General features: G+C 43.5%; 1 protein-coding gene across 7 annotated transcripts in view; it reads right to left on the bottom strand.

The window, feature by feature from the left end:
• Positions 1 to 11503, bottom strand: part of BCLAF1 (BCL2 associated transcription factor 1) — a 59696-nt gene extending 48193 nt beyond the window's left edge. For 4 of the 7 annotated variants that reach the window (XM_077486800.1, XM_077486802.1, XM_077486803.1 and 1 more), the window contains exons 1-3: positions 11347 to 11494; positions 2506 to 2630; positions 262 to 1170 (exon numbers count right to left, since the gene is read on the bottom strand). In XM_077486800.1, coding sequence (XP_077342926.1) covers positions 262 to 1170; positions 2506 to 2603 — 1007 coding nt within the window. In that variant the 5' untranslated portion in view covers positions 2604 to 2630; positions 11347 to 11494. Of the gene's footprint in view, positions 1 to 261; positions 1171 to 2505; positions 2631 to 4829; positions 4874 to 11346 lie in introns of all 7 variants that reach the window. The other 3 variants (XR_013276701.1, XR_013276702.1, XM_077486801.1) reach the window with 2 other exon arrangements.
• Positions 11504 to 12779: the final 1276 nt, after the last annotated feature.

The following is a 12779-nucleotide window of genomic DNA, read 5'->3' as shown; positions in this document are numbered from 1 at the left end:
GCTGCATGTACATAAACTGACAGCTGGTTGCATGAAGGCAAGGAGAGGACACCAATATATATTTCTTAACAGAGAAAGTGAAGTCATTCTCCAAGCCCTGCTTTCTGCCAGAAATAAAAATACCGAAATCTTTTGATGGTATAAGATTAAATAGGCACTTCAACTGTTTGGAGGCGATTGCCTGGAGTTCACCTTAAATTCCTATATTATTACAATCATGACAAAATGAGGAATTATACCTGGCTGACATTTATTCCTCACCTTTTAGGTATTTTTGTGCCTTTAGAAGTCTCTTGTTCTCCATCAGTATACACCGAGTAGTGGGAGTGCCCCTCATCACGTAAAGGCTGCTGTGGTAGCACAGTCTTTGCTGGACTTTTTTCAGAAGGGATGTTAAGTGGGCTGTTCTGGGAGGGGCTGTAGCGTGTTGAACTATTGCCAGCAGATCCCGAGACTGATCTTTCAGGGCTGTGGGCGATGGAATGTGAATTCTGAGACAAGGTATCCTTACCCGAGTGGACCACACTTAAGATTGGACAGTCAGACTGGGAAGAGCTCTGACTGGGTGGTGAGGCAACCAGGGATGGACTGCTAGGAGACCTTGGACTGTTGTCATATGCAGACAGGCCTGCCCAGCTCTCACCATGCAAATCAAGTTTTCCAAGTTCATCTATTGGTTCGGAGGGGTCAAATGCATCTTTATGCTCATCACCAGATTTGTCATTTGTGGGACTTTCTGATTTATCAGCCCCTGCATTTTTTGGTCTTGTTTTTTCTTGAGAAGTACGAGATTTTGTCACTGGCGACTTGCTATAACGGGAAGAAGAACGGGACGTTGATGATCTTGGTGACGGTGAGGACTTGTAAGATTTCTGAGATCGGCTTCTAGATCTTTGAGATGATGCAGATCTCCTCTTTGGACTTCTAGAGCGAGACCGACCACGCCGAGGACTCCGAGAATACCTACGGTTCCATGTTGGCCTGTAACCACCACGATGATATCTGCCACCACCTCCTTGGTAATAACCTCTCGCCCTTCCCCTGAAGCCATAAGGGCGTCTCATTCCTCTATTATTTCTGTAATCTCGACGGAAATCTCTGTTGTAATCTCTGTTGTAAACCCTTTCTCTGCTCCGTGATCGGGAGTATGTTCTTGACCGAGATCTGGAACTTAAAAGTTAGATAGAAAAAAAGTTTATTTCTCAGTTTAAAAAGTAACAAAGCTAAATGACAATATATTTAGTCAAACTTCTATAAGTGAAGTAATGTTGTGGTGAAAGGAAGCAAAAACTCTAGATGATAACAGGTGCCTAATACATGCTCATTTTGTTTGTAAAGTGCCCTAGAACCCTAAACAACCCAGGAAAGCATAATTTTGCAGGGTCCAGAGCACTAAGATCCCTTTCACACTGAGGCAGTTTTCAGGCGTTTTAGCACAATAAATAGCCTCTAAAAAGTACCTGAAAACTGCCTCCCATTCTGTGCAATGAGTGCTTTCACACTCAGGCAGTGCGCTTGTGGGACGTTAGAAAACGTCCTGCAAGCACCATCTTTGGGGCAGCTTGGGAGCGCTATAAATAGTGCTCCCAAAACACCCCTGTCCATTGCCATAAATGGGCAGCGCTTCCAAAACGCCTTACAAGCACCGCAAAACTGGACTTTATCTTTTAGGGGCACAAAAGCGCTGTTAAATTGCCACTAAAAGCACAGCAAAAATCACTGGCGCTTTAGTAGTGTGAAAGGGGTCTGACGTTGTGCTAAAGCCCACCATCCCTGCTCCCCTCATCTCCCTATAGTCCATGAAGCGAGTATAAGTGAGTCAGTTGGAATCATTAATGCATTGGTTGCTGTTTGCAAAAGAGCTATCCTGGGTCCTCTGTAAATTAAATAGGCGTGTGTATACACCTGGAAATAAAAGATATAGATTTTTATACAGGTTTGGCTATCCTGGTGTGTTTTTTTGGGGATTTTTTTGGATATTTTTGTTCAGAAGTTTAGTGGGTGTGGCAGTCAGTGTCAGCTTTTTTTAAATTTTGGAATGCTCAGTATATTTCTGTATATCGGCGACTGCCCTACTATTCTTTTGCTATAGAAAAAGAATATACATAAACCAACCTTTAAGGATTTTATCCATTTGTTTTTTGAGGTTATATTTACCTGCTCTGTTTAATGATATTGCACAGAGTGGTCCCGCCTCCTTAGCAAGCAGTGTACCATGGGGTCACCCGTATGCAAGTGCTCACAAGCCAGGCTGTAGGACCAGAAAGCCAAGGACAGCACTGAAGTAGTGAGAGGAGTGAGGTACGCGTTTAGGAATATTGGGGGGGTTGGGGGATAAGCAAGATAGTGGGGAGTTTTTGTTTTACCCTAAGGCAAAGAATGCATTAAGGTAAAAAAAATATATATATATTTTAGAACCACTTTAATGTCATACAGATAAGCCACTTAGCGGATATGTTCTCTAGTAATATTGCTAGAATGCAAGTAATTCCCACATTAATTTACCTGTATCTTTTCTTCCTGGAATGCGACCTTGATCGAGAAGATGATGGTGACCGAGATTTTGATCTTGAAGAGCGGGACCCTGAATTTGATCTCCCCATTTTTTTAAATATCGACACAGGCTAGACCTGCAAACAACAGATTAGGAGTTCACAAATTTGTATCAGAATAGTGGATGCAACTAAACTTCACACATTGCTTTGCAAATATAATCTGGCAGACACAACAGTAATTGGTAAAATATCTTTGTTTTTAGCTCCCATATGTGCTACTCCCCATTGTGTTCTCCTTCAGTCTGAAATGGTTATGGATGTAGAGTACACTACGTATGACAACTGTGGGTCCAACAGTATTTTCAGATTACATTCTCCCTTAAATATAAGAAAAAAAAAAAAAAAGCTCCAATCACAATACTATCAAAAGCAATGGGCTTGGGACATGTATAAAACCTTTAAAGTGGAATAAAAACCTAACACCAGCTCCAGATTCCATACTAAGTGAGCATTTTCTGCAGGGGAGAGGGAGAACCCCACAAAAGTCAGGCTACGGGAGTATATGGGTGACCTCACGACTCCCAGGATTCTCATAGCTATGGGATTACATGACCAGACCAGAGCAGAGCAGATTAAAAATGGGTAAGTACACACACACAACGATTTTTATACAGGTTAGCCATATATATATATAGAAGGGGATGGAACATTTTGAGAATAGTTTTAGGTTTTTCTTTCACTTTAACTATAGCACTGTAAGTGTGTTAAAGAGAAGTATGCCCAAAATACTTTCGGTCTGTGCTCTACTGTGACTCAGATTCAGCCAAAGCCCACTATCAGCTGACGTCAAAGAGCCACTCAAGACTCTGGACAAATCCCGACAATGTTGGGATCCAACCAGATGACTTACAGGAAACTGGCTCAGCCTCTCAGCCACTCCAGCCCCATCAAGGCCAGTGCCTCAGTAAACACTGCAGGGGCATAGCACAAAGTGGTGACTTACAGTGCTCAGAGTGGACCCGAGAACTGCGCAATCAGCGGCCATGTGATCACTCGGGTTTCGGGGGTTAGAGCTGGCGGGAGACAGCAGGTAGGCAAGTATGTATGCTTATTTTTCTAGCATTCTAAATCTTCTCCTTTAAACTTTTCCCTGCCAGGTTTGTACGTCACACACAATCTGTAAAACTGCCTGTCAGATGGAAGCATTTGGGCTGCTACGCTGCTGCCGAACTGCATACACCCCCCGCTCATCTGCGGGTCCGAGAAAGACATGTCGGGTGCCAGGGAAGGATAAGAGCGGACACACATCCACTCTCCTTCCCTTCTTACTGTGACATGGAAAAGCGACATCACTTCCAGGTCAGGCCCTCTGTTTTCCCGGCTGGTGGGGATTGCAATGCAATCTGCATTGTAATACGTTCAGTGGAGCCCAAACGAGACTGGGTCTAAGGAACCCTGCAGGTCTCATTAAAGAGAGCTTGTCACCTAAACACCAAAATTACACCCAAGCACATAAAATCCCCCACCCCCACATATAGCCACATACAAACAAACACATGCGTCAGGGGCCCCAATTTGTGAAAACGTTGATTTCTATACACATTAAACATCGATGTGCACGCCAGAGTAACAGCAATAATTCTAGCACAAGATTGCCTCCGTTAACACTAAACTGATTACATATAGGTGCCTTTGAAGTGTCACCTATAGAAAATATAGGGTAATGAAGATTGGTTCCATTTCATGGGCGCACACAAATTTTAAAGGTTGACACATTGGGTATCTCTTTAATCGGTGCAACCTTGTCTATTTTACCAAAAATGTGGGTAGTTTATTGCATTCGTTTGCCCTAAAATTCACTTTAGTGTGTTTGCAGTAATATCAAGTGACATAAAAAAATTGGAACTACCATTACTTTATTCTCTAGGGCAATGGACACTCACACTGTGGCCCTCCAGCTGTTGAGGAAACACAAACTCCACCATGCCTCTGTATTTGGCAGTCATGCTTCTACCTGTCAGCCTTTCAATTCCTCATGGGACTTGAGGTTCCACAACAACTGGAAGGCCACAGGTTGAGCACCCATGCTCTAGGGTGTTGGCTTATAGAAAATATATGATGTTTGGGGATTTTATGTAATCTTCAGTCTTAAAAAAAAAAAAAATGTGAAAAATGCAGAAATGGCTCTGCCAGCTAAAAGGTTAGTGTGCCTTCCCATGTTTATATAGTTTTTATAAAAATCCACAACAAAGATTACAGAGATATTAGGATATGGATTTTATTTTTACAAAATTATAAAATAGAAGCTTTTCAAAATAGTCTGCTTTAACTCACCTTTTAAAGCTGACTTCTATGTATACTTATATATTGACAATCATCTGTAAAAATAAATATAGTAATATGACCAATCTCGCCAACAATAATTTTTGTTCATTCTGCATTGCAAAATGTTGCTTCTTTTGCAGTCTTCTTCACTTACCACAAAAAAAAACTGGGAAACAAAACAATTAAATGCTTTCATCTTCGGCAAGCATGTTGTATAACAAGGTTCAAATGTTATACACAAATATTCAACAATCCAAGTAAAGAAAATCTGTTTTTAAAGAAAAAAGAAAACACTGCTTTCATAGATATGCAAGGTATTAATCTCTGTCAATAGCCATAACAAACTGCCATTTCCATGGAGCAAGCAGGGAGAGCTATGTGCATTAAAATATATTAATCCCTTCTCCTTGCTGGTACAGCAAGCGCACTTCCAAGTTCATCCTTTTCGTAAAAATACAATGGGATGTCATGCAATGGTTTGAGGTGAAAAAAAAAGGAAATTAAATAGGATTATCCAGCTTGTGTTCGCCATCTATAAATTTACACAATTATATGCCCAAGAATTTTTACTGTGCTTCTATTAACAAAATGTTTTCCTTTGGCTGGCTAAATATGACACCTCACAAATCACTGAATGTAAGTTAACCAAGTTGTGTAAGGGAGCCTAAACAATTTATTTACTTAAGTACAGCTTAAAAACATCTCCATGTTATTCTGTGTGTCATGCACACATAGGCATTTACAAGCTGCAGAAAAAAAAAAAAAAACAGTGCATTCTGGAGTAGCAGCATTACAGCTGTAAAACTGATTGATGCGGATAAGCGCTTTTAACCACTTGCTTACTGGGCACTTAAACCCCCCTCAGTCCCAGACCAATTTTCATCTTTCAGCGCTGATGCATTTTGAATGACAATTGCGCGGGCATACAACACTGTACCCAAATGAAATTTTTATAATTTTTTTCCCACAAATAGAGCTTTCTTTTGGTGGTATTTAATTACAGCTCGGAGTTTTATTTTTTGCTAAACAAAAAAAGATGCAAAAAAAAAAAAAAAATCATGTTTAATAGTTTGTTATAAAATTTTGCAAACGGGTCATTTTTCTCCTTCATTGAAGTGCGCTGATGAGGCGGCACTGATAGGCTGCACTGGTGGGCACTGATGGGCTGCACTGGTGGGCACAGATAAGGTGGCATGGATGGGTGGCACGGATGGGCACTGATAGGTACCACTGATAGATGGGACTGATGGGCACTGATAGGTGGCTCTGATAGGTGGCACTGCTGGGCACGGATATGTGGCACTGGGGTGCAGCACCTTTGTTGAGGCAGATTGTGGGCACTGCTGGGTGGCACTGTGGGCACTGCTGGGTGGCACTATGGGCACTGCTGGGTGGCACTGACAGGGGGCACTTTTTTTTAATGTGGCACTGGCAGGGGGCAGGTGGGCACTGGCAGGGGGCAGGTGGGCACTAGCAGGGCTGGCCATGCCGGTGATCGGCTTTTTTTTTTCCTCGCGCTGTCAGCGCGAGGAGGAATAATAGTCGATTACCGGCTCCGTTATATCACATGATCAGCTGTCATTGGCTGACAGCTGATCGCGTGATAAGGGGTCGGGATCGACCCCTTGCACGGATCGTGATCAGGCGAGTCTCGTAGACTTGCCGATCACAGAGCGCGCCACTCAGGGGGCGCGCAGGGCGCTCGTGCACGGGACTACGTCTATTGACGTCATCCCGGAAAAGGAGATCCGTGCTATACCCGTCATTTGGCTATAGCTCGGATCTCAAGTGATTAAGCTGTGGATTTGGGAGTGGAAAATAGAAGAGGGCAGAGAAACGCAGCTAGACTTGCATTAACTCCAATGCAAAGCGCTTCTCAAGCCTTGTACACACGGTTTGATTGTTGGAAGACTGAGCGCCTGATTTTTGTAAAAAGCACGTGTGCAAGATTTTGTCTAGCTTGCAAACTATCCGCAAATTGTCGCTTGTTTGACAAACACGAATGTAGTGACATACTATGAGAGTATAAAATAGGAAGTTCATTTCTCAAGCACCACCCTTTTTTTTGCGACCCCTTAAGCCATTTCTGGGTTAGTAGTGAGCGTTGATTTGCAATTTTCAGATCGTACAAAACCCTTTTAAAATACATTTGGCATAACTACATCAGTATCAGCAAAGCAGCTTCATTATTATCCCATTAAAGAAACATAAGAATGTGCGCTGTATTTCGACATTTCATCAATTGTTGCGTCACAAATGTTAATTCTAGATTACGAAAGGTAGTTTGCAACCTTCCCAGTCATTGCTTGATTCTGAGCATGTGTGGTTGTACTTTCGACTTGTGTGATGATTTCTGTACTGACCACCGAAAATCTGATGTTGAGTTCACATCCAACAAAATTTTATAGCCTGCACCATCCATCTTTTGTCTGATGTAAAAGTCAAATGCACCATACTAACCATCTGAAAATCCGCAGACATTGCGTCTTCAGACTTTTCCCTTCCGATTTTCATACCGTGTGCACGAGGCCTAAGAGAACATTTTTACAGCCACTTTTTTCTGGCGTCGGTACTACCTGTGCAGATCCTTTTTTTAATGCACTGTGTGCATGAGGCCTTATTGTCAAGTCTTCATTTAACAAGTTGAAGTTTGAAGCTGACTGACTACCATACACAGCTGCATTTGATTTTTCACTCTTACATTTTAGTAAATTGACCCCATTGCCTGCATTAGATAGTATGCAGTCACTGTTTGCCCAAACATTTTCCAGCTCAATCAATTTCTCAAATCACCTTTTGCTGAGCAAGGTAGTGCTGCCAGGACCACACACTACTTGAATTTCAGCTGACTGAGCAGGAATCGTCTGAAGTATGAATGGTGCATGGCTAGTTTAACGAGTGTTGTATTTAAGTTCCTTAAGCCCAGGTTCACACTGAGCTGCAGGAATGAAGCCGTGCGAGTTCAGCTGTAGTCACACGATTTCACTCCTGCATGTCAGTCCCAATTTCAGTCGTGATTTCGGAGACATCTGTGCATGTTTCTGCACAGATGTCAATGTAAATCGCAGCTCAAAAATGCAAAAAGTAGTACAGAAATTACTTTTTGAAATTGGTGCGGCACCGCAAATGCAGCGCTGCACCAATTAGGACGGTGCCATTGCCGACATGTCAAATCGCACCAATGTGAAACTTTAATCAGATAATTAAGTCCTGATAGATTACTTAATGCTGATCCTGTTCTACTTTAAAGTGTACAGGTTGATACATGGGCAGCAGTTGATTCTCGGCACAGTAGATAAGTGCAGCAGGGTGTAAGAATTAGCTTTTAAAGCCCAAGGGTAGCAAAAAAAAAAAAAAGTACAAAAGATATTACTTGCCTTCAGTAGGTGTCCCTTGTGTTGCTGTGTGCAGTGGGGGGAGGGAGGGGGGGGGGGATGATACAGCTAAGGGCTTTCACAGGCTCTCATCAAGAGAGCTCTACTATGTCTGGCCCTCTCCGCCTAGGTGTTTCATTCACAGATGCTGCACTACAGCTTCTATGTCTGAAACAAGATCTAAGAGTTGAGGGGGGTCGACCTTTCAATCATCTGCTCTTCCTCATTTTACAGATCCGCCTTCATTCATAATAAATGCAATCTAAAGAAGGACACAAAAGCAAAAAAGGGCACATCCTACTGAAGGCAAGTTATGTCCCCTATGCTGATTTTTCATTTTCAAGCTCAACCTTGGCTTTACAGCTGAACTCTAGTAATTCAGCTAGTTTGCAAAAAGTGCTAAAGAGTTATATCTGAGGAGGACTTATCGCTATTATATACATCTGTCTGGTTTATGGAGCTCCTGGAAGACAGCTATATCTGTGAGCTCTGACACTGGACCTTCTGGGTCTTTACTTTTCCAGCAGCTGAGCCAATGCAACGGCAATACTCCCCCCCCCTCCTCCTGCCCAATTACAGAAGCTTTTTGTATTATGGTAACTCATAGGGAGGGGTGTGCAGAGTTGCTGTGTGTGCTTCTCTCCTCTCAAAGCCCTAGCGTCTCCTCCAAAGTGCCATAAACTTTTCAGATGTAAATACAGGCAAGTCAATAGTTGTCATGCACCTTGTTGGACTTAAAATGTCACTAAACCAACATCATAAAAACAAATAACAGCTGTATTACATGCTGTTCATACTCAGTCACTATGGGATTCATTTTCTGTATTCTGCAAAAATCATGGTTGATCCTGCGGTTCTCTTATTTCCACCTTCTGCCCATGTCCCCACTGCAGTTGGGGATTTTTTCAGAGTAATGTTGACAGCTAGTGCACATGTTCAGTTTTTTTTCTACCCTGAGCATTTCCTCTCTATCACATCTGAGCAGCCCATGTGACTACAGAATTCACACATGTGGGCATATACACAGGTAAATGACAGCGCACTCCCTCCCCCATGCCCTATAACCAGCTTAACACAACAGGGACAAAATATTACATGTAGATTGATGGAGGAATGACCAACCTCTTATTCTAGGACACAGACTGGAGGGGTGTGACAGAGCCTGTGACTGGCAGAAATCCACCCACTCTAAGTTATTGCCAAAAATGTATAAAGATTTGATTTCATATATATTTGTATAATTGAAAACAGTTTATTGATATTTTTTAATCTGCATTCCAACAGCTTTTTTTTTTTTTGAACATGTGACCAACAGCAGAGTAGAAGCTCCTCCTGCTCATGTTTCCTTGCAGACAGGCTGGGAAAGAGCTGGGTCATGTGACAGCTGTAGACCGATTAGGAAAAATGTACTTGATTGTTTTTTATTAAAATAATGAGTGCCATCATCCATATACAGAAATAGAAGGGACAATGTGATTTAAACAGTGTGCATTTAGTATCACTTTTACTCATAGTATGCCTGCAATTTGGCTTTAAAACAAATGCAGATTACACAGAATAAATGTGTGGCTAGTTATGAGGTACATGGACAGATCTCAGGGCACAGCAAATTTATACTGTTATACAAGCTGTACATTCACTACTTTACATTGTAGCAAAGTGCAATTTCTTCAGTGTTGTCACATGAAAAGATGTAATCAAATATTTACAAAAATGTGAGATACTGTATATATTGCCTTTTGTTTTAATATACTAGTGAAAGCACCAATCAGGGACTAATAGCAGGACTGCGATAGTATGGCAGGCAATCTGACACTTTGTGGGAACCAGTGACACAAATACAGTGATCAGTGCTAAAAACATGCACTGTCACTGTATTAATGACAATGGCTGGGAAGGGGTTAACATCTACAGTGATCAAAGGGTTAAATGTGTGCCTAACCAGTGTGTGTACTGTGAGGTGCTTTCACTAGACTAGGGGATGTGCCGGTTTTAATTCAATTTGCAGGGAAACAAAAACTGACACGCTCTTCTAACAGGACAGAGCTCTGTATTGTTTACATTGACAGAGCTCTGTCTTGCCTTCCTCCTCGCCAATCAGTGGGTGCCTGCAGCCACTGATTGGCTTGTGCTGCCAGGGAGTGTGCACGCCCCCTACCTGGAAAAGCAAAATACACACATGATTCTGTGCAGTAGTCCCACACTGTAGCTTTACTGCTACAGTGCAGGTCGGATGCACAGAATCATGTGTGTATATATCCGCAAATCTGCTTTTCCAGGTAAGGGGTGGTCAGCAAGTGGTTAAGAAGCTGAAGTTAGAAGCCGATTGGTTACCATGCACAGTTGCACCAGATTCTGAGTGCTCCAGTTTTAATCTACCCCTAAGTTGGGGGGAAAAAAAAACAACAACACATCAGTGTGATGTCTTGAAATACCATGCAGTACCTTGTGTAACATACCAAGTTTTACCATTCAGGCTAGTGTGAACATAGCCTAAAACTCTGCTGTGTTGCTGATCTAAGTAATGTGACAAATCCAGATGTGGTATACATAGGGACATACTAAAGACTCTCACTTAATTGAATTTTTTTTCACATTATTGCCTATGGGCATTCCATTTAGTTCCATTATTCTCTATGGGCATTCCTTTCTGTATGTTCCGTATACATGCCCCCCAGCACAGCACTGTGGTTCCTCCTGCTGACTCTTCTATTAAGGGGTAGGATCTGGTGGAGTGAACCATGGTGCTGTGGTGGGGGGAGGCATGTATACCACCCTGGAAGGGCACATGACTGCAGAGTTGTAATTAGATAGCTGCAGGAAAAGAAATAGCTCATGGTCATACATAGGCTGGGCTCGGTGTCATTGGGTGCACTTGTGAGAAAGCTAAAAGGCAGCACTTGAAGCGACACGGCCCGTCTGCAAAATGTATGATCCCTGGAAGGGAACGACAGGCAAGCCGTGAGAGAAAACCAGCGACGTATAATCACTTGGGCTGCATGTGAGTGCAAGGGGAGAGTCTGGGCTCAGCATACAACCGTGTACGCTGCTCATGAGGTGGCGGCCTATTTACTAGAAGCTGGCTGCAGAGTAGTGCATAGACAGCCCCATGCACAGCGCTCGTCCTAACCAGGAGAAGAGAGCCTACACACCTGACAGACGTGCGCACCTCACACCCGCAGCCAACACATCGCCATTACTCTTCCAAGCTCAGGCCCGACAGAAGGCGACTATGAGAGGAAGACTGTAAACCGGAAGTAGAACAGGCTAGGGGGCGTGTTCCTCATGACTAGGACAGGAAAGAGCGGTGTTCTGTTCCGTCGCAAGCAGCGCACAGCGTGCTGTCATGTGACCCGGTGGCACTCTCTGATTCTATCTACCTGTAGCGCTTCCTGCTCGGGGGCAAATAGGGTGTACAGGTCACATGTCAAACATTTCACCCTGTGTAGTGTCACAGTTTGATGCCTATCACAGGATGGTGCGGAAGTGACGTTGTTGCGTACTGCGCATGCGCGATGCGCTCCAAACGCTCGCGCCGTGCGTTCCAACATAGTTTCGGCAATACAGTTCAGCGAAACCATCACATAATGTTACGGAAGTGATGTTACACACAACACAAACACGGGCCACGTTGTTGCGTACTGCGCATGCGCGATGCGTTCCAAACACTTGCGCCGTGCGTTCCAACATAGTTTCGGCAATACAGTTCAGCGAAACCATCACATAATGTTACGGAAGTGAAGTTACACACAACACAAACACTGGGCCGTTCGTTACAACACTAATACTTCCCTTGTTACCTAGTAGGTTTTGCATTGCTGGGACTTGTAGTGCCTATCCTGAGCTACATGCTTCAATGTTCAGTGTCCTCATCCCTATCCCCCTGCTTCAATGTTCAGGGTCCTCATCCTTATCCCCGAGCTTCAATGTTCAGTGTCCTCATCCCTATCCCCCTGCTTCAATGTTCAGTGTCCTCATCCCTATCCGCGAGCTTCAATGTTCAGTGTCCTCATCCTTATCCCCCTGCTTCGATGAGGACACTGAACATCGAAGCATGGGGATAAGGATGAGGACACTGAACATTGAAGCTTGCGGATAGGGATGAGGACACTGAACATTGAAGCACAGGGATAAGGATGGACACTGAACATTGAAGCTCGGGGATAGGGATGAGGACACTGAACATTGAAGCAGGGGGATAGGGATGAGGACACTGAACATTGAAGCTCGGGGATAAGGATGAGGACACTGAACATTGAAGCTCGCGGATAGGGATGAGGACACTGAACATTGAAGCAGGGGGATAGGGATGAGGACACTGAACATTGAAGCTCAGGGATAAGGATGAGGACACTGAACATTGAAGCACAGGGATAAGGATGAGGACACTGAACATTTAAAGCTTGCGGATAGGGATGAGGACACTGAACATTGAAGCACAGGGATAAGGATGAGGACACTGAACATTGAAGCTTGCGGATCGGGATGAGGACACTGAACATTGAAGCACAGGGATAAGGATGAGGACACTGAACATTTAAAGCTTGCGGATAGGGATGAGGACACTGAACATTGAAGCACAGGG

The sequence above is a fragment of the Lithobates pipiens genome, unplaced genomic scaffold, assembly GCF_037356315.1.
Source record: "Lithobates pipiens isolate NorthernLeopardFrog02 unplaced genomic scaffold, aLitPip1_a1.2 Scaffold_18, whole genome shotgun sequence".
NCBI lineage: Eukaryota > Metazoa > Chordata > Amphibia > Anura > Ranidae > Lithobates > Lithobates pipiens.
The sequence above is the reverse complement of the archived record's forward strand: the minus strand, read 5'-3'. Positions and strand labels throughout refer to the sequence as shown.